Source organism: Sinocyclocheilus anshuiensis, unplaced genomic scaffold, assembly GCF_001515605.1.
Source record: "Sinocyclocheilus anshuiensis isolate Anshui unplaced genomic scaffold, SAMN03320099.WGS_v1.1 scaffold881, whole genome shotgun sequence".
Classification (NCBI taxonomy): domain Eukaryota; kingdom Metazoa; phylum Chordata; class Actinopteri; order Cypriniformes; family Cyprinidae; genus Sinocyclocheilus; species Sinocyclocheilus anshuiensis.
In genome coordinates, this window is record NW_015558695.1 from 1,087,387 (window position 1) to 1,109,089 (window position 21,703).

Here is a 21,703-nt window from a genome sequence, read left to right on the forward strand (position 1 = left end):
TTTGCTATCACTGCCCTCCATGGCCTTGGCAAACGCTTCCACATCTGAATACCAAGACAAAGCAAATGAGTGCTTGTGGGTAGCAAACATGAAGTAGTTATTACTAATAGTGAAAACTGAATTCAGGATATGCACTTTCCCTTATAAGTTCATAGAAATTTTGAATTCAGATTTTATGCTTCTGATTGATATGACGCACATCTCACCTCCTTTATTAGCTGCGTCCACTGCTTCAGAGGGCAGACCAAACTGGTTCATGAGCGGGCCGAGCTGCCCAGAGGCCAGAGCACTGCTGAACATACTCATCGCCTGCACAAACACCGACACACAGCATGTTTACATCAAAGCAGAATATACGGACAAGCCCAAGACGAACATTTATAGAGATTCCCACAAATTGCTTCTGTAAATCACTACATATAGCTGGTAAGATTTTATAAAATAAACAACAAAATGCCATAATTCATTGATGACTAATTCTTCTTCTGCCAAGCAATGATTTCAGCCGACATTTAGCAGAATGGTCTTTTAGAACCGCTTCAAATACGGCTCATGCAATCATAATAAGGACGGGATCTTTTTATAATTCATCTTTAACTTTTTTCCATTTTATGATGGGTGGCAAGCAGCATTAAAGGGAATTGTTCACCCAAAAATGAACATTTTGTTATTATGCCTCACGTCGTTCCAAACCTGTATGAATTTCTTTCTCATGTTGAACACAAAAGAAGATATTTTGAAGAACCAAACAGTTGATGGTCCCCACTGACTTCCATAGAAGGGAAAGAAATACTGTGGAAGTCAGTGGGGACCATCAACTGTTTGGTTCTTCAAAATATCTTCTTTTGTGTTCAACATGAGAAAGAAATTCATACAGGTTTGGAACGACGTGAGGCATAATAACAAAATGTTCATTTTTGGGTGAACAATTCCCTTTAATGCTGCTTGCCACCCATCATAAAATGGAAAAAAGTTAAAGATGAATTATAAAAAGATCCCGTCCTTATTATGATTGCATGAGCCGTATTTGAAGCGGTTCTAAAAGACCATTCTGCTAAATGTCGGCTGAAATCATTGCTTGGCAGAAGAAGAATTAGTCATCAATGAATTATGGCATTTTGTTGTTTATTTTATAAAATCTTACCAGCTATATGTAGTGATTTACAGAAGCAATTTGTGGGAATCTCTATAAATGTTCGTCTTGGGCTTGTCCGTATATTCTGCTTTGATGTAAACATGCTGTGTGTCGGTGTTTGTGCAGGCGATGAGTATGTTCAGCAGTGCTCTGGCCTCTGGGCAGCTCGGCCCGCTCATGAACCAGTTTGGTCTGCCCTCTGAAGCAGTGGACGCAGCTAATAAAGGAGGTGAGATGTGCGTCATATCAATCAGAAGCATAAAATCTGAATTCAAAATTTCTATGAACTTATAAGGGAAAGTGCATATCCTGAATTCAGTTTTCACTATTAGTAATAACTACTTCATGTTTGCTACCCACAAGCACTCATTTGCTTTGTCTTGGTATTCAGATGTGGAAGCGTTTGCCAAGGCCATGGAGGGCAGTGATAGCAAACCAGATGACGGCGATTCCAAAGACAAGAAAGATGATGACGAGGACATGAGTTTGGATTAGAACAACCTTCTGAACACAGTCGTCTCTCTGAAGTGTTAGTCTGGGTTGTTTGCCTGTACTCATATTGATTCACGCATGTGTTTTGTATGTCCACAGCTACACTATTAAACAACTGACTCTGTAATTCCAGCTTGTGCATGTGTGAAGTTGATCAACATGAAATCAAAGTGACAAAACATAAAGGAAATGTTTATTGCCAATAAAAATACAGCTGAGGGAATCTGACAAAACATCAAAAGTGACAAAAATAATATTTCTTGAGTTTTCAACTCCAGTGATTTTACATAATACACAATGAATCCCTATGGCACATGGGAAATCCACATTCAATTGCCCTCCAGTGTATTTATACAACTACATATTCCCATAAAACCCATTTAATGGTCATATGATTGTATCAATGTACTAATTAAACCTGGAACAATATGAATCCAGTGCCAATCCATCTCTATATTACTCTGGTCCCTGCCGTTCTGAACGTAATAGTTTATCAGTGGCGTATCGGCACTTACAGTGCTTTTTAATCTACATACACCGGTGTCATGAAAGTAAACATAAATATCAGTTTAAATTAAACGCTAAGCAAACCCACCACCTGCTGATTTGATAGTGTGAGTGTAGAGTATGTAGGGTTAATGTAGCTGTGGTCTATAATGCAGGGCAGCCCTGAGTTCCCACAGATCCAGACACTGACAGGGGTTTGGACAGCATGACAGGCCTGTGGTTCAGTATGGCTTTCCTCACACATCCGTGGAAAGAGAAGACGGTTGACGGGAGACCTGGCACGGCTATGGTATCTGCACACGAGGACAACAGGCTTAGGTCAATATTGAGCATCGCACCTCATTTATTTCAATGTAAGATTTTGTTCATTTAGCTTTAAAAATTTGACTTGACAGGAATTGTAAATATTGATTTGGTAGCGTTCAGATTTCATACCTGGCACACCGCCCAGATAAACAGTCTCTTTGCCCCCATTTGATCTGCTCGGTTTGGGACCCACTCCATGTTCACTCACCGCATCCACGTGTAGCTGGATGACGTTGCTCTTCTTCACAACTAAAATCACAAAAATGCAAGTGTCAGATACATTGACGGAGTATCTTTCTATTTTAACTAGGGCTGCCAGTCGATTAAAACGTTTAATTTAATTAATTACATGGTGTGGCGATGAATTAATACATTTGGCTGTGAAAATACCCACAAAAGATTATTTCAAGCTATTATTGTGTTAAATGAGAAAGAAGCAAGTAGACATTACAAATAGTAGCTTTAGAAAAAAATATTTGATTTGATTCAACATAAAATTTATTACACAAACGTTTAGGCTACAACGGTCGGCCTAACAAACTATGAAACATAAAAGAAGATAATTTGAGAAACATCTTAGCATTTTCTGTTAATTTTTTTGTTCTATCCCTTTAATGTTTTTTTTATTTGTCTACTAATTTATTTATTTCAAATAAATAAAATTACACTCTAAAGTAGAAACTAAAACTGCCAGCAGGTGGCGGTAAATGTCTTTATGAGTTTTTCGTTCATTCATGGGCATTTGAATCATTGATTCACACGATTCGTTCAAAACGCGGATTCATTCAGAAACTAAGCACTGCTATGTTGCTCACAGATGCATAACAGTTCTGCTGTGGCTTTGTGGGTAATATTTTCGTTGGCAAAATTGAGCAATCTTTCTATTTCTATTTATTAAAATTAAACACAATATTAACTTCTTATTTACTGAACTGTTGTATAAAATCACATTTGCACTTGTGGTATTCGGACATAAACAGCACTCGTATGATATTGCTTTCGCTACTCATGTGATATTGTTTATCATATTATATAAATATGAGACAAAAACTCATACAGGGGCATTTTTTGCCCCAATATCTTGAATTTTAGGGCATAACTGCCTTTATGGAGTTGTTGCCCTGCATCATATTTGTCAACAGTCAACTGTATGAAATGTAAGATGACGTACAGGTCTGGGGGCGGGGCCAGTGCGTTAACTACATTAAAATATTTTAATCGCGTTATTTTTCGCTAATTAATTAATGGGTTAAACTGAGAGCCAAGTAAGGTTACTAATGCTAATAATGATATTAAATTCAAATGTCTTTCTTTGGTTTCCAAATAAAAAAAATAAAGACCACAAAGGTCAAATGCAGTGTGATTGTTTGCGTTTTTAAAGACTCGCCTGCAATAGTGTGCCAACCTCCATCACAGAGAGACTCTTCTGGTGTGAGACTGACTGAAAACTCTCCACTGCCGCTGTTCACCAACACAGTCACCTGCACAGAACAAACAGACACTTCAAACTGGTGTATGGCTCCGTCCCACTGACTTTCAGGCAGCACCACCAACCCTAAACGACTTCCCTGCCCACATCTGTTGAGTTATTGCATGTGTATGTGTGAGTGCACGGCTGTGTCACCTGGCCCTGGTTCAGATAGAGACTCAGCTGTCGAGTTTTCTTGGCTCCAGCGTGCAGCAGGAGTCCAGAGTCCGAAACCAGACGCACCTCCAGCTGGATCTCGAGGTCCCGGGCCAACACCAGCGATTCATCTAGCATGACAGAGAGCCACAATAAACAAAGTGTGCTGTACACCATCTTTCTGAATTCAGTCTGAAGCGTGTTTGATTGATTGGCTCACCGATGGTCAGATATCCTCCCTGACTGGAGAAGTAAACCCCGGGCTGGAGGGGCTGCTGGTAGCAGGGTGTCACTCCCACGCTGTGAGAGGGGCTCTGTGACAGCACCTCGTTCAGTTCATTCAGAAACTAAGCACTGCTATGTTGCTCACAGATGCATAACAGTTCTGCTGTGGCTTTGTGGGTAATATTTTCGTTGGCAAAATTGAGCAAAAAGACACAATATTGTGTTTAAAATTAAACACAATATTAACTTATTTACTGAACTGTTGTATAAAATCACATTTGCACTTGTGGTATTCGGACATAAACAGCACTCGTATGATATTGCTTTCGCTACTCATGTGATATTGTTTATCATATTATATAAATATGAGACAAAAACTCATACAGGGGCATTTTTTGCCCCAATATCTTGAATTTTAGGGCATAACTTCGTTTATGGAGTTGTTGCTCTGCATCATATTTGTCAACAGTCAACTGTAAGATGACGTACAGGTCTAGGGGTGGGGCCAGTGCGTTAACTGCCTTAAAATATTTTAATCGCGTTATTTTTTCATAACTAATTAAGTTAATGCGTTAAACTGACAGCCCTAATTTAAATATATTTTAATTACACATTTGTAATGAAGTGAAATGTAAGATGACGTACAGGTCTGGCGGCGGGGCCAGTGCGTTAACTACATTAAAATATTTTAATCGCGTTATTTTTCGCTAATTAATTAATGGGTTAAACTGAGAGCCAAGTAAGGTTACTAATGCTAATAATGATATTAAATTCAAATGTCTTTCTTTGGTTTCCAAATAAAAAAAATAAAGACCACAAAGGTCAAATGCAGTGTGATTGTTTGCGTTTTTAAAGACTCGCCTGCAATAGTGTGCCAACCTCCATCACAGAGAGACTCTTCTGGTGTGAGACTGACTGAAAACTCTCCACTGCCGCTGTTCACCAACACAGTCACCTGCACAGAACAAACAGACACTTCAAACTGGTGTATGGCTCCGTCCCACTGACTTTCAGGCAGCACCACCAACCCTAAACGACTTCCCTGCCCACATCTGTTGAGTTATTGCATGTGTATGTGTGAGTGCACGGCTGTGTCACCTGGCCCTGGTTCAGATAGAGACTCAGCTGTCGAGTTTTCTTGGCTCCAGCGTGCAGCAGGAGTCCAGAGTCCGAAACCAGACGCACCTCCAGCTGGATCTCGAGGTCCCGGGCCAACACCAGCGATTCATCTAGCATGACAGAGAGCCACAATAAACAAAGTGTGCTGTACACCATCTTTCTGAATTCAGTCTGAAGCGTGTTTGATTGATTGGCTCACCGATGGTCAGATATCCTCCCTGACTGGAGAAGTAAACCCCGGGCTGGAGGGGCTGCTGGTAGCAGGGTGTCACTCCCACGCTGTGAGAGGGGCTCTGTGACAGCACCTCGTTCAGATTCAGATCCCGCACACAGCCAATGAAACCAGCCTGAGAGATAGGAACGCAAAGACAGAAAAATCAACGTCACAAAGATATATCTCTGTGATTATGTTCAGATAGGTACCATCCAAAACAGTGAGCTGCCCACCAAAACAGCTTTTTAGGGTATCATGAGTGCACTCCTGAACTGAAGGCTGCTCCAAACTTTATTATCATTATCATTAAATATATCCTTAATGGATAAGCCAATTCCAAAATGCATTGCATTGAGTTCAGTGGAAAAAATCGTGACCTATTAATATTCAAAATAAAACCCGACTTCTTGAAGTTCCATGCAGATAATATTATTAAAATATCCACTTTATTATTAAAAAAATGATATAATATTAATAAAAATAAACTATTTATTCTTCTGGGTCACTGGAATACGATTTCATAGCAAAATAATGTAATATTTAAACAATATACTATTCAAAATAAAAAAACATGCTTACAGTATATTACAATAATATGATTAAATGTTAACAAAATAATACAATATTAAACAATATAATATTCAAAATAAACATTTACGAGTTTGTACTAAAATAATTATTATTTTAAATTTTTTATTTAGCAATAAAAATAGTTCAAGCTAATAAAAAAAAAGACTGTTATTTAACATTTCTGCTTATTGGAATATTGCATTATTAGATTAGCAACACACTAACATCAAACTCTATTGGAGTCCATTGCGAATTGAGTCTCTTAGTTAATAAAATTGTATAAAAGTTTGTAAAATAAAACATGGTGGATCAAGACCTGTATTTCAAATCAAATAAAAAATAGCAAAAAAAATAGTTCAATGCAATTAAAAAGCATTTATTTATCATTTTTCATGCTAACATCAAATTCCTATTAAAATACTTTAGTAAATCAAAATAACATATATAATTATAATAAAAATATATGTGTATTTGTGTGTGCTCTTATTAAAATAAAATATGATTATTTTGATTCAAGTAAAATTAAATAAAACATGGTGGAAGGAGACCTGCATTTGAATGAAAATGAAAAAATGCAACAGTCAATCTTATCCAACATTTGTGCATACTTGTTAATATCAGCCTCTTGTTCTCTTATTGCCCAAGTAGAGCATTTCATTTCAGTCACTATATAAGCAGTAGACAACAAGGCAGTTCACTGGTTTTGAACAGAGTATGTATAAGACAGTGTTCACCATAGCTGCGCTGTGGTCAGAGGGAAGTCCACCGATATAGAGAGGAGCACCAAAAACAGTCTTCCCTCCGCCCGTCACCCTCTTGTTCTGGGTGTGGATTCCGTCCACTGTCAGAGACGCCCTGACAGCCTCCACTCTCACAAACACCTGCACCAGTTCATTGAGAAAATAAGAGATCTGGAAGAAAAAAAAAATCACAAATATATGTCTAAAATCATGACTCATCCACATACGAACCGTGTGCCACAGGCCATCGCTGTATTTGTTTTTGCTGCGTATGCTGTTCTTCCTCTTTCCACCATTGACCGTCAGCATCAGATGGCCATCGAACACAGAGAGCGTCATGGTCCTCTGGCCTTTCCCTCCCGCCACGTGGAAAATCAGTCCACTCGAGGAGTTCACACGCACACCGACAGAGATGTGCGGCCTGCAGATGGAGTTTAACACAGGCGTGTGATTTTGGCATTTTTGGTCAATATTAGTGACTTTTTTTTTGGTCAGTACTGGACATATTATAATGGTTTTCATGCTAAATTCTCATATTTTTACATTTAGATGACCTTTCTGTCATCTAACACTCACTTAAAAGTTTAATTGTTAGAAACACCAATAATTTAAGAACAATGTTAAATGTAATCGCAAAATGAATATAAATTTCATACTGTACATTATAATGTTATGATGCCTAATAAAGCATTTAAACTACTGAACTACGTGTAATTGCTTTACAGAGTTTTATTACTGTTTGCTTTTATACTCACGCCTTGCTAAATGCTTGAGGCAGCGAATCAAATCTCAGATGACTGTGGGAGGAGCCACTGAAATGATGAGCGTCGACTTCCTGGATGGACATCTCACCCTGACAGGAGTCACGTGCCATTCGACTTCTCGAACTTCCATGAGGCTTATTCTGTTTATTCACAAACAGACGCACATTTCATGTGCTCTTATTAAAAAAATAAGATTATCTATCATTAAGAAAATAATATATTATTAAAAAGAAACGGTTTATGCGTTAACGGAAAATGATTTCATACTAGCAAAATAATATATTAAAAATAAAATAAATATGAATTTTTTTGTCAATCCTCCCAAAACGCAAAATACGGAAGCTGCGTAGGGCCCACGAAACACCAGGGGGCCCCCTTGCTCTCAAAGATGATTTAATTTTAGTTTCGTTTTTTAATTTGTCCAGCGGTTATGAAAACATGAATGATTATTTCTTTTAATGTGGTGCACTGCGTAAAAATTACGTAAAAATGTCGTACAGTCTTGCTCCAGACTAAAAAAACGAGTTGAAAGCGTACCGAGCTGCGGAAGCGTTTCATTAATTCGTTCATAGCCACTCTAAAATAAAATAAAATAAAATAAAATAAAATTTCTACATTTTTAAAAATAGTACCTTTGAATTCTTTCGCCGTGGTGAATCCAGTATTTCCAGTGGGACTGAAGAGGAGGGGCAAACAAATGTGTATTCGTGTCCCTCTTGAGCTTTTTTCATATCTTCTACAGTCTGGGGTTCATTATTTCTAAGAACACAATGTAGAAATGATAAAAGCTGATCTAATTGTAACTTACATAAAGCTTATACATTCAGGTATAAGATTTATTTGATCATTCATTAGCATTTTCCTCCATGAATCTATTTTCAACACTCTCTTCAGTGCATCACACACCTCTTCATGAAGAAGTTACTGACGCAGCCGGTGAGGTTGGTGAGGCCGTCTGACTCAGGTGTGCCGCCCACGTAAGAAAGGTCAGATTGCAGTGCCGTCCTGCTGTCAGCCGCACTGACATTTACTCCTTGCTTCTCAAGAACATCATCTATATAAACAAGTAACCTAAACAAAGGCAGAAATAGTCACAACCCTATACACAAACACAATTTTATTGTATATTAATATTAAACACAGAGTGGCATACCCATCTCCGATGCGGTAAAATGCAACATAGTGACTGTTGTCATCGTTGTATGTCTTCTGAGACCTGACTCCATTTTTTTCAGTACTGACTACTACATGGCCTCTGTCTAATACCACCTGACACCTGTCACTCTGAGGGGACGAAAACAAACACAGAATTTGACAATGGATGCAAGTGTCTTTAGTAGGAATCACTAAAATACATCATTTAAAATTGACATTGTATGTTACATACTCAAAATATGGTTTGATATGTCAAACTGTAATTTGTACCTGGCCTTGGCGGTAAAACATGAGCCCGGTTTGCTGATCAGTTCTGAAGCCGATGCCAGCATAGAAGTTGTCTGGATTCAGTACATCGTCCATTTTCAAGCCCAGGTAACCTTCTCCAGTGAAATGAGCCTCACGAGTAAACTGACACACAACACAAACACACATGAACATGTGTCTTAATGCAGCAGATGTAATATGTGCTGGAAAACAGTGGGGTTGGGAATCATAAGGCATTTACAGATTCTGCTTCTAATTCTGATTCCGATTTGGAGTGATTTCGGTATCAAGTTTCTTGTCAAGTTTCCTTTAATAACTCAGTTGTTGTTGCACCTTGTTTAACTGGAGTCATTTTAGCATTTTTACAGTAATAAAAAATAAATGTGTTCCTTTGCTTTGTTACATATTTGATCAAAGTGTTAAGGCACGTAAAACTGACATGGCCTAATTAATATTCCTAAGCTTCGGTATACTTAAATGTCATTTGTTGAAAAGAAATTTGGTATAGTGTTTGCAAAAATTCAGACATCCGTGTTGCTGGGTGCGGAGCATTTAAATATAAAATATGGGTACTACTTTAGATTATTAGGGAACACTATTCGTTACTAACTAGTTGCTTATAAGCATGCATATTACTAGCATAATATTGGCTGTTTATTAGTACTACTTATAAAGCACATTTTAATGCCTTATTCTGCATGACCATATTCTAGACCCCTTACCCAATACCTAAACATAACTACTACAACAACTGCCTTACTTACTATGAATAATAGTAATTATTAGGAGTAATAACAGTAATTAGGAGGAAAAACTCTTAATTAATTGTAAATATGTGTTCACTAATCCAAAATATGTGATGGACTAAGTGAAGAAATGAAGAAATGAAGTAGGTGGTCAAACCCAACTTCTGAATCATTATCTTGGACCAACGGCAGTTAGAAAGCGTTTAACAGCCAGTGTGAAGTTTTCCTACGTTTTCAAACCAACAAAATAAACTCAATAACACCTTTATATTGGCTGGATTGGAGTACGGGTTACTTCACACCGCAGATTTTGGAGGCCTCTTTTTTCACAATTAACTGAGTGAATGCAAGTGTGTTCCCTCATCGCAAAAGAACACAGATGTTCCAGAAACATGAGCAGAACTGAATGTAGATTCCCAACCCCACTGAAACAAGTATGATGATGCTCACCAGCAGGTCATCTGGACAGCCATAGCTGATCCCTGCACTCTTCATGGTCTTCATTTGAACGAAGCTTCTCATGGCCTTAATGGTCCTGAGGCAGCCCTTTATGGAGCCGCGCTTACCAAACACACTCTTTAAACTGCAATGACATGCACAGAGAGTTAATTACACACAGCGGGGATCACCAGCCTGTGTACAAGTGGATCTCTGTGGAAATATCTGCATGGTCACCTCTCGGGCATCTGATCATCTGGCACTCCACCCAGGAAATATCGTCCCGTGAAGCTGAGCTCTTTGCTGGAAAGCGTGTAGACCTTCTGACGATCTAGCCTCACTAGCATTTCATTTTTCGAAAGTTGAAAGATAACATCCAACTGAAAACAACAAACACAAAACATACAACTTACAGAGATGAGCAGACAGGCAGGAAAACACTGGAATAAATCGAGGGTTTTACTCACAAATTTCGCCTGCGCATTACTGATTTTAATTTTGGAATCTTGTTGTGGGTCAGTTAAGTTGGACACCTGTCCATCAAGGTTATGGAGGACTTTCAGAAGACCTCCTTGCACCGCTATGCACACATACTTATCCTGAGAAGGGAAAAGAAAGACATTAACACATGATAACATGCGTCAAACAATCACAAATCCGAAGTTTTGCAGTCCATGTCTCACCTGTCTTTGGAACAACAGGAGAATGCCGTTTTGTGAGATGAGTTTGACATGCTGCTCAAACACACGGTCATCCTTCAGAGTTTCGAACAAAACCTCAACATAGCCCGAACCATCAAAATACACTCCGTCAACTCCCCACTCGGGCGTATTTGCTGGCCTCCTCCTGTTTAAACACATGAAGCGATTTTACAAGGAACGCACTCTCGCAAAGAGGTTAACACAGATTATATGATTTAATAAATAATAAATGAAACCCCTCTGACCGTGAACAAGGGAGGTCAGTTGTGGTGTTCATTTGGAAGGTTTGCCCGAAGTTATAGAGGCTGATTAGTTCTTCATTTAGACTTAATAACTCCAGGCAGCCCTTGAAGAAGTTAGGAGATGTCATGTTCAGATCCACTGGAGGCTGTGTGTTTTTGAGAGAAAGAGAAAGACATTGTGACATTTTTTGGAAGATTCACCAATATTAAAATGGATGACAAAAAATAGCTGATAATTATTTTAATGTTATCGCAGATAATCAATAAATGTCTGATATTACAATTCTATACCAGCTGACTTTTGGTCACCTTTGGCTTGCTCAGCTGGGTTTGAAAGACAATTAAAATTGAGTAATATTATTGATATGACTGCACTGACACCATTGGATGAAAACAAAACTTGAACTGAACTGAGCTGGATAATGACACTATTTATGACTGTAAACCTGCTTTAATTTAATCAAATTTTTTCATAATTGATGCAACACTGACAATGCTATTGAACTGAATTGAATCAACACTGAACTGACTTGAGCTGAATGATCACACTATTGGCTTCTGTAGAGCTGAAACTGAATTACTGTAGTTTTACAAATGAGGAATTGTGCAACATTACTTTTCTATTTATTACTGTGAAGCTGCTTTGAAACAATCTGTTTGTATAATGTGATACATGTGACTGGACTTCTTAAATGATTAGTGTTTTTAAAAATGTGAGATGATGACAAAGGTAATCACAATGTAAACATTAAATCCAAAATTAACCAATGGCAATACATTAAAAAAAAATCTAAGTGTTATATTTTAATGTTAAGTCTCTTATGCTTATCAAGGCTGCATTTATTTGTTCATAAATACAGTAAAAACACTAATATTGTGAAATATTATTTTAATTTAAAATAACTGTTTTCTATTTAAATATATATTTTAAAATGTAATTTATTCCTGTGATGGCAAAGCTGAATTTTCAGCATCATTACTCCAGTCTTCAGTGTCACATGATCCTTCAGAAATCATTGTAATATTCTGATTTGTTGCTCAAGAAACATTTCTTATTATTTTTGATGTTGAAAACAGTTGTGCTGCTTAATAGTTTTGTGGAAATCAAGGGATTCTTTAATGAATAGAAAGGATTTATTTGCAAATATTTGTCATTATAAAAACATCTTTACTGTCACTTTTGATGTATTTATCGCATCCTTGCAGAATACAAGAGTTGTTAGGGTGGTCTAGGTGGTTAGTAGGGTGTTTGCTTATTGGCACAAGTCAAAAGTGCCCACTCCTAAGTGTTTATTATATTCTGCTCCACAGATATGGGTTTTGCTTTACTCACAGTGAATGTGCTGGGATAAGATCCGACATAAAACACAGTCTCCTCAGCTGGTAAGTTGAGCAGGCCTTTTCCTTCTCTTGCCTCCATGCTTTGTTTAACTATTTTTGTTTCTTCTGCGTCTGTGGACATTGCCATCTGACCATACTGTAGAGTCCTGCACACAAAGAATACACAAATACAGTAGAAGTACAGAGTAAATACAGCTAGAATATAATTTCAGTGAAGTCTAAGCTCAACAGATACATGTCGGTAATGATGGTGTGCACGTTTCCTACCTCTCCAGGACAATTTTGTTGAAGTAATCCTTATTCACGTCCTCAGTCATTATCACCTGCTCTGTATCTTCTCCCACATTGAAGTACCAGTGCAGCTTTGATCCTTCCAGTGTCATTGCCATATAATCTTTTTTGGACTACAACACACATACAGCACAGACACGTGTTTATATTCACACATACTGTATATAATTAATCACGCGCAACTCAAAACAGCTTAATATATAATGCATGACATGCAACATATAATGGTACAAATCACTGTTAGGCTGAGGAGGTTGGCTTACATCTTTGTTTCCAAGGTAGAGGACAAACTGGGGTTTGGTGGTGTCAGTTTGGCGTAGTGTACGTGTGGCACGTGGTAGCTTGATGTACATGTGTAGCGATGAATAGGCTGCCAGATCGGCCACATTACTGGGCGTCCTCACTTGTACTCCTGAGTTACCATTAAACTGCATCGACACGCTCACCTGAAGAACAGACAGTCGAGTCACTGCCTGTAGCACTGGGGAAAAACTGGGGATACTTTGAGAGTTCTGAAGAGCTGTACCTTGTTGGCAGCATTGCGAGCCTGTTCAATGAGCTGGCGGATTCTCTGGATGCTGTCGGAGATGTTGGACGGCTGAAATGTGGTGTTCTGCAGACGATCCAACTTCTTCATCAGCTGAGGAAGAGTGTCGCTCAGCGCCGCCACTGCAGGAACACAGAAGCACATTGGAACTGATGCGAAAGGCAAGTCAAGATCACTCACGCTCACTCAAGAGAGCTTCCTCACACACACCTGAGGTATTGGCATCATTGAGGGCTTTGTTGATATCGTCGCTGGTGGCGTTGGAGTCTCCGTACTGCTTCTGCCATTCCTCCAGCTGCTTCTGAATTGGAGCCAGCGCGTTGCTAACATTAGCCACCTTGTTGTTAGCCTGCTCCACTGCACTCTTAGCTGCGGCGATGTCTTTTGCAATGTCTTCTGCATCATTTCAACACATTTGAATGACAATGTTTAGGTCATGGTTTTTCTTCAATTAAGCTAGAGAGACAATATATATAACAGCGTTTAAAAGTTTGCAGGCAGTAAAATACTTTCATTCAGCAAGGATGCATTAAATTGATAAAAAAGTGACAGTAAATGCATTTATAAGGTAGCAATTTCTATTTCAAATAAATTATGTTCTTTTGAACTTTCTATGCATCAAAGAATCCTGAAAAAAAATAAATCTATTTAAATCTCTACAAAAATGTTAAGCAGTGCAACGGTTTTAAACATTAATTTTAATAAGAAATGTTTCTTGAGCAGCAAATCAGCATATTAGAGTGATTTCTGAAGGATCGTATGACACTGATGACTGTAGTAATGATGAGCATCACAGAAATAAATTACATTTTAAAACATTAAAATAGAAATGATATTATTTCACAATATTACAATTTTACTGTATTTTTGATCAAATAAATGATGAGCATAAGATAATTATTTCCAAAATATGAAAAAAATCTTACCAATCCCAAACTTTTAAACGGTAGTGCATTTATTTGCAAGTTAGCTAGCTATTAGTTAGATCACAATGAACACAATGAAGACTAAGGACTTTGAGCTCTGACCTCGACTGGCATTGAGGCTATTCTTAATGTTCTTTAGGTCTTGGAGCATCTTCTCCTTTTTCTTTTCAGCATCCTGCAAACTTTTCTGTATTGAGTCCACACGTGGCTTTAGACCTGCCAAAGATATAGTAATGGCCTTCATTAGACCGAGGTTCACAACAACAAAAGCCTACCTTGAAAGAAAAAGTTGCTGTCCTTACTTTGACTGCTGTTATTCAGTTCCTCTGCTTCCTTCACAAGCTCATTACTCTGATTCTTCAGTGCAGCAGCTTGTAGGGGCAGGTCTTTGTCCTTTATGTTCTAGATCAATAAACTTGTGTCACTTACTCATGTTTTCAGAGCAATTAAGATGCATTGATGTGCATGCATTGACTGTACCTCCAGAGCCTCAGTAGCAGTTTCATTGGCTTTCTTAGCTGCGGTCTCGGCTTCCAGCACGCTGTTTATAATGTCAGTGTATGCGCCAGATGCGTTCAGAGCACGCTGTATGAAACCGTCTCGATTGGAGCCAGATATTAGACTGCACAACAACAAACACAAGGCCACAGTTTTACATCTAAATATACATTCATCATATTAGAGGAGGTCATAATAGAGAGTACAAGAATGTGCACTATATAGCCAAGCTGACATATTGATTAATATTCAGGAATTTTAAGATTATCGTATCAGCCAATTGCTGTTTCTTCTTGGCTGATTAACAGACATAGCAGTTTCCTCAGGTCTGTCTCAAAATGTACCTGTCAATCGATAATGAATGCATTGCTTTTTTCAATTTTTCAACTTCAAAATAAATTTTTCTTTTTTTCTTTCCATGGTTATTAGTATGTTATTTTAAAATTGCCTTTATTTTTGTTTGTGTAAAGCAATTTTGAATTATCATTGTATATGAAATGTGTTAAATATACAAAATTGCTTTGCTAATTGCATTTTATTGTGTCCAATAATAAAATATTTGTTCAGTTCAGCAAGTTTGTGGACCCTTTATGTGCTGCCCTTTAATTATGTAGGCTGGAATACATCAGTCACCCTGCTAGCATCTAGCATCAGAATTGCTCATTACAAACCAATACAAGTCGACTACTACAAAATAGTCACATACCTGGAAAGATTATTGGCGAGCTGGTCCAGCATTTCAGCATGTTTCTCTGCAGCTTCTACCAGGGGAATTTTATTGGTGGAGGGAGCATATTTCTGAACCTTCTCAGCTAGAGGCTGCCTCGCTCCATCCAACTGAGCAGCCAGACGCTCATAGTCCTGATAGAGACGACACAGCGTGGATGAGTACAAGAATGAGCTCAGTGAGGTTCATTTATAATACACAGAAATGCTATATTTGAATCTGCATACACAAGCGTACTGTTCCTGTAAATATGTACCTCTTTGGAGTCCTGGAGCATGGAGAGGAGGTCGTTGACCTGCGTCACATCATCCTCTGCCATCTGAAGCTGGTTCTCCACCTCCTTCTGCTTCTTCAGCAGGTTATTTACTGTATTCTATAAAAACACAACAGAGAAATTCATTTATTCATATCGCAATTCCATTAAATTCCTCTTCCAATTCAAATCCCAATTGAACTTCTTTTGATGTGTGGCCAGTTGAACTCAAATTCCAACTCTCAAAGTTCATATTTTCCCCAATCCTGTGTATGTGCATGTTTTTGTATAAACACCTGCAACTCCTCCATGCGTTTCTCATTAATATTGTTGGCCTCTACGGCATTTGCTGTGTTTTTGACGGCCTCATTCATAGCGTCTCTCAGGTCCATCAGCTGCTGATTGAACTGGTTGAATTTGTTTCTGATGTTCTCTGCCACAGCCTCATTATTTAGTGTCCGGTTTGCAATCTCACTTTTCACACGATCTACCACTATAGAGAGACAACAACCGTGAAGGACAAGGTCTACAATCTTAAAACAGAAAAAAAACATGCAGCACTTATAAATGGCAATACAAAAGTGCTGGCTTTTTATTTTTTCTAGATTTAAATTAATGCATTTAGCAGACACTTTTATCCAAAGCGACTTATAGTGCATTCAGGCTATACATTTTTTACCAGTATGTGTGCTCCCTGGGAATCGAACCCATGACCTTTGCATTGCTAACGCAATGCTCTACCACTGAGCCACAGGAACATAGATTTTTGATGTTTGGTAATGTGCATTACAAAGCCAAGTTAATGCATTAAAAATACTTTTATAATATATAGTTATAGAGTACAATATAAAGGCTTTAATCTAACTTTTTCAATTCAAAATCAAGTATTTATATAGGGTTATAAGCTTAGAAAGGTTGATCAAAAATGATCAGTTACATGCATGACAGTCCCATGCTGTTACAGAATAAATTGAAAAAGCCTGAGGTTGGTAAACATTTCTTATAGACTCGGTCCATCCTTTCACTCACACTTGTTGGCCTGGCCCAGCTCACTTTCTGCTAGTTTCGTCTGGAAGTCGAAGCTCCTGAAGCGCATGTCTCTGAGCATGGACTCCACCTCTGCTATTTTTCGAGCCAGTTCCTTCTCATCGATCACCTTGGTCTCGTTTTGCGCTGTCCGGTTCACCTGCAGTATAGTATCTGAGCAGATGCAGAAATGTTGTCAGTTGAATGTGCGTGAATGGGTAAATGTAATAAGATACAAGTTTATTTTCTTTATTACACTCGTACCTTGCACATCCCCCATGATGCCTTTGATGAATCCAAGCAGGTCTTGTGCTCTAGTGTGTGTGGAGTTAGTGTTGTCCTCTAAAGCATCGCCTTTCTTTTGTGTGACTGAGGCCTAAAACACAGACACACAAAAGCAAATTATGGTCAAATGGTCCTTTTTACACATTGATGGCTTGAAAACAGCAAAAAATTTATTTTTAATCAGAATGAGTTCATCTGATGATATTTCCTCATACCTTCTCCTCTAACTCTTTAATATCCAAGTCAATGATTTGCAGCTCTCCCTCCAGCATACTGGCCTGGTTCCTGCTCTTGTCCAGAGTGCTGTTGTAGTTATTTATGGCATTCTGGGGCATAAAGATATAGTTACAATTATAATACTACACATAACTAAAAGTTAAAGCGAGGCGAATAGTAAAATCTAAAAGTCCTAATACAGAGTCAGAGTGTTTGTGTTTGTGAGAGAGAGAGACTCACAGCAATGTCCTGAATGGATGCATTGAGGTGGTTTAGTTGAGCCCAGGCGATTGAGCTGGCATTGAGGCTGCTAAGCTGATGGGCAATGGACTGATAACGTTCGTTTACCTTGTCCAGATCCTCCAGCAGCACTATCACACAGCTGTCACAGGCTAAAAACAGAATGCACAACATCACCACCTGATGTATGAAATGAACTGCAACCCACAAAGCATATTGTTCACTTTACCTTTGTACTGACAGAGTGAATGAATGAATTAAGTGAGTGAATTAATTAGTGACTCAATTAATCATTCAGTCATTCATAAGTCATTGAGTGAGTGTATATATACTACCATTCCAAAATCTGGTGTTGGTAAAACGTAATGTTGTTGAACATTATTTTTGTTTCTGAGCATTCTCTTATGCTTAGGCTGCATTTATTTGATCAAAAATATTGTGATATCGTGAAACATTACTTCAATTTAAAATAGCTGTTTTCTTTGAATATGTTTTAAAGTGTGATTTCTTTCTGTAATGTAAAGCTGAATTTTCAGCATCATTACTCCAGTCTTCAGTGTCACAAGATCCTTCAGAAATCATTCTAATATGCTGATTTGCTGCTCAAGAAACATTCCTTTATTTATTATTATCATCAATGTTGAAAAAAATTGTGCTGCTGAACATTTTTATGGATTTTTCGATAGAATTTATTTGAAATATAAATCTTTTGTAACATTAGAAAAGTCTTTACTGTCACAGTTTTGATCAATTTAATGCATCCTTAATGAACAAAAGTATTCATTTCTTTCAGACAAAAAAAAAAAAACTGACCCCAAACAGTAGTGTAACTGATAAATAAATGAAGCAGTGAGTGAATGAATGAAGTGTATTCATGGACAAACGAGTGACTGAGTGATGTTTGTTATGCAGTGAAGCAGTACTCACGCTGACAGTGCACATCTGCTCCATGAAGCACAGGGACACTGTATTTATTAAGACACGTGTCACACTGCTTCCCTGTCAGACCTGCTGCACAATGACACTCTCCTGTGCGAGGGTCACAGCGGCCTCCTCTACACTCACACTCTACAGACCACACACAAATACATCAATAAATTCAACTGATGATGTATCATATTCCATATTCCTGCAGTGTGCATATATGTGTTTGACTCACTCTTGCAGCCATTAGGGCTGTAGCCCCAGTAACCTGGAGCACACTGGCGGCAGTTCGGTCCATTAACCCCAGGCTGACAGGCACACGTGCCTTTGACAGGGTCACAAGGTTGAACCAATGCCGCTGCTGCATCACAATCACACTTACGGCAACCAGAGCAGGTATCAAAGCCAAATGCCCCATGCTAAACAAAACAAAACAAAACAAAATTACCATCAACCTCCGAGACGAAACAATAGATAAAGAAAAAACAGACGAGCAGACATACCTCACAGAGGTCACAGTGGGAAATCATTCTAATATGCTGATTTGCTGCTCAAGAAACATTCCTTTATTTATTATTATCATCAATGTTGAAAAAAATTGTGCTGCTGAACATTTTTATGGATTTTTCGATAGAATTTATTTGAAATATAAATCTTTTGTAACATTAGAAAAGTCTTTACTGTCACAGTTTTGATCAATTTAATGCATCCTTAATGAACAAAAGTATTCATTTCTTTCAGACAAAAAAAAAAAACTGACCCCAAACAGTAGTGTAACTGATAAATAAATGAAGCAATGAGTGAATGAATGAAGTGTATTCATGGACAAACGAGTGACTGAGTGATGTTTGTTATGCAGTGAAGCAGTACTCACGCCGACAGTGCACATCTGCTCCATGAAGCACAGGGACACTGTATTTATTAAGACACGTGTCACACTGCTTCCCTGTCAGACCTGCTGCACAATGACACTCTCCTGTGCGAGGGTCACAGCGGCCTCCTCTACACTCACACTCTACAGACCACACACAAATACATCAATAAATTCAACTGATGATGTATCATATTCCATATTCCTGCAGTGTGCATATATGTGTTTGACTCACTCTTGCAGCCATTAGGGCTGTAGCCCCAGTAACCTGGAGCACACTGGCGGCAGTTCGGTCCATTAACCCCAGGCTGACAGGCACACGTGCCTTTGACAGGGTCACAAGGTTGAACCAATGCCGCTGCTGCATCACAATCACACTTACGGCAACCAGAGCAGGTATCAAAGCCAAATGCCCCATGCTAAACAAAACAAAACAAAACAAAATTACCATCAACCTCCGAGACGAAACAATAGATAAAGAAAAAACAGACGAGCAGACATACCTCACAGAGGTCACAGTGGGCTCCCACCACACCAGGCTTACAGTGGCACTGTCCCGTGTGAGGGTCACAGCGTTCAGTGCCACAAGGAGAACAGTTGCATCCTGGGTAATACAGGTGGGAAATAAGGCAATCACGAGAGTTCTCTGAATACAGGAAATACCATCCAGATTGGATAAATTGAATTTTTTTCCAGTAGTGTATAAATGTGACTTACGAGTGCAGTTCTTGGCAGTGATGGCATCCCCGTAAAAACCCGGGGCGCAGATCTCACAGTGCGGCCCGGCGGAGTTGTGCATGCAGCTCTGACACTCGCCCGTCAAAGGGTGGCAGTCGCTGAACAGCATGTTGGGGTCTGAGTTTCCATTGCAGTTGCACGGCTGGCATGTACTGCCAATCACCATTGGGTTTCCATAGTATCCTGGTGCACATCTGTATTCGGTAAAAGAAAAGGGGTCATTTTCATTGATATATATAATTTTCTAATTGACAGTAATTACATTTACATTATATTTACATTTATTAATTTAGCAGATGCTTTTGTCCAAATTAAATATTTAATTAATTATTTATTTAGTAATTACATATTTCAAATATTTAATTATTTAATAATTGAATAACTGAATTATTTAATTAATTATTTAATAATAATAATAATAATAATAATAATATATTTTTATCATGTATAAATGTATCATGTTTTCATTTAATATAAAAATTATAATTGATAAATTTTAATAATTTAATTTAATTTTTATTTATTATTATGGCAAATCATAATAAATAAAAAAAATAATACAAATTATTACTGATTAAATAACATTAACAATAAGCTTCATAACTTTACCTCTCACACTTAGATCCAGCATAGCCAGGCCTACATAGACACTGCATATGATTGGGCTTCTCCACACAGCGAATGGCAAAACTGATAACAAGATCAAACAGATGACATCCTTTAATTTGAGAATGAGGCATGCTGGGATATCCAGCACTAAAATCAGCTCTTACTGAGAGTAATAGCAGAAACCAGAAAAGAAACCAGGAAGAAAAAAATACACTGGGACATTACATTTTTAAGCAAATCAACAGGAGAAAGACTAAGAAAAAAGGTCTGAGATGAACAGGAAATAGTAAATTAGTGGTACAGATGACGAACTGACTTGTTTGAAGCCACTTGCAGCGGGCAGGGGCAGCTGGAGCAGGACACCACGTGGCCATCAACAGTCTTGTTCCCATGAAAACCGCCCAGGCACTGCTCACAATGATTTCCAGCGGTATTATGGTGGCAGTTCTGCGTATGAAGAGTTACTTTTTCAGAAAACACTCTAAATGAATCTCCAAGATGTGTTCCAACATCCATTCTTGGAACTTTGAGAGGTCTTTCCCAGGATCTTAAATCTTAATTAGATTTACGATTTTGTTTTCCATGAAGTTTGGCATTTTACTATACCCAGTGGAATCTGAAATAGCTATATATTGCCCATGTTTCAGTCTGTTATGTGATTTATACATGACTTAGTGAGATGGACTCACCACACATATGCCAGAGCCATGCAGACACTCATCAGAGTGACCGTTACAGTTACAAGGGACACACTTCCCGAGGAACAGCCCTTTAGTGTCTCTGTAGTAGCCTGGAGCACATTTCTGAGTGAAGGAGATGAAGAAATGAACATTTTTACATTTTAATATCAGAACCCATTTTGAACAATTCCATTCTTTTAATAATGACTTGTTATCCATTAATCTGTATTTCTGATTGGATGGGTAATAAAATGTAATACATAAAAATACCAAATACATTTTTTTT

General features: G+C 38.2%; 1 protein-coding gene, 1 long non-coding RNA gene, 1 other non-coding gene and 1 pseudogene across 3 annotated transcripts in view; 1 reads left to right on the plus strand and 3 right to left on the minus strand.

Moving 5' to 3' along the window:
- Window positions 1-508, minus strand: LOC107681383 (uncharacterized). The gene is made up of 2 exons (XR_001633248.1): window positions 207-508; window positions 1-44 (listed from the first exon to the last, which is right to left on the minus strand). It is a non-coding gene; the product is annotated as an uncharacterized LOC107681383 (long non-coding RNA).
- The window catches only part of LOC107681382 (proteasomal ubiquitin receptor ADRM1-like), a 9,857-nt pseudogene extending 8,098 nt beyond the window's left edge, over window positions 1-1,759 (plus strand).
- A 49-nt stretch (window positions 1,760-1,808) lies between these two features.
- LOC107681381 (laminin subunit alpha-5-like) overlaps window positions 1,809-21,703 on the minus strand; it is an 81,772-nt gene continuing 61,877 nt past the window's right edge. Inside the window, exons 41-79 of the mRNA XM_016477662.1 lie at window positions 21,427-21,540; window positions 21,054-21,184; window positions 20,738-20,818; window positions 20,108-20,322; window positions 19,894-19,994; window positions 19,626-19,809; window positions 19,394-19,534; window positions 17,596-17,747; window positions 17,355-17,465; window positions 17,119-17,230; window positions 16,858-17,028; window positions 16,125-16,321; window positions 15,832-15,948; window positions 15,555-15,709; window positions 14,831-14,972; window positions 14,653-14,752; window positions 14,453-14,566; window positions 13,635-13,820; window positions 13,404-13,546; window positions 13,141-13,323; window positions 12,854-12,990; window positions 12,579-12,732; window positions 11,249-11,391; window positions 10,986-11,148; window positions 10,770-10,901; window positions 10,540-10,682; window positions 10,315-10,447; window positions 9,122-9,262; window positions 8,850-8,980; window positions 8,603-8,767; window positions 8,329-8,455; window positions 7,688-7,836; window positions 7,164-7,353; window positions 6,927-7,073; window positions 5,608-5,755; window positions 5,388-5,518; window positions 5,151-5,244; window positions 2,570-2,689; window positions 1,809-2,427 (exon numbers count right to left, since the gene is read on the minus strand). Of these exons, the coding sequence (XP_016333148.1) occupies window positions 2,279-2,427; window positions 2,570-2,689; window positions 5,151-5,244; window positions 5,388-5,518; window positions 5,608-5,755; window positions 6,927-7,073; window positions 7,164-7,353; window positions 7,688-7,836; window positions 8,329-8,455; window positions 8,603-8,767; window positions 8,850-8,980; window positions 9,122-9,262; window positions 10,315-10,447; window positions 10,540-10,682; window positions 10,770-10,901; window positions 10,986-11,148; window positions 11,249-11,391; window positions 12,579-12,732; window positions 12,854-12,990; window positions 13,141-13,323; window positions 13,404-13,546; window positions 13,635-13,820; window positions 14,453-14,566; window positions 14,653-14,752; window positions 14,831-14,972; window positions 15,555-15,709; window positions 15,832-15,948; window positions 16,125-16,321; window positions 16,858-17,028; window positions 17,119-17,230; window positions 17,355-17,465; window positions 17,596-17,747; window positions 19,394-19,534; window positions 19,626-19,809; window positions 19,894-19,994; window positions 20,108-20,322; window positions 20,738-20,818; window positions 21,054-21,184; window positions 21,427-21,540 (5,547 nt within the window). The 3' untranslated portion in view covers window positions 1,809-2,278. The remainder of the gene's footprint in view (window positions 2,428-2,569; window positions 2,690-5,150; window positions 5,245-5,387; window positions 5,519-5,607; window positions 5,756-6,926; window positions 7,074-7,163; window positions 7,354-7,687; window positions 7,837-8,328; window positions 8,456-8,602; window positions 8,768-8,849; window positions 8,981-9,121; window positions 9,263-10,314; window positions 10,448-10,539; window positions 10,683-10,769; window positions 10,902-10,985; window positions 11,149-11,248; window positions 11,392-12,578; window positions 12,733-12,853; window positions 12,991-13,140; window positions 13,324-13,403; window positions 13,547-13,634; window positions 13,821-14,452; window positions 14,567-14,652; window positions 14,753-14,830; window positions 14,973-15,554; window positions 15,710-15,831; window positions 15,949-16,124; window positions 16,322-16,857; window positions 17,029-17,118; window positions 17,231-17,354; window positions 17,466-17,595; window positions 17,748-19,393; window positions 19,535-19,625; window positions 19,810-19,893; window positions 19,995-20,107; window positions 20,323-20,737; window positions 20,819-21,053; window positions 21,185-21,426; window positions 21,541-21,703) is intronic.
- Window positions 16,515-16,586, minus strand: trnaa-agc (transfer RNA alanine (anticodon AGC)). The gene has a single exon. It is a non-coding gene; the product is annotated as a tRNA-Ala (tRNA).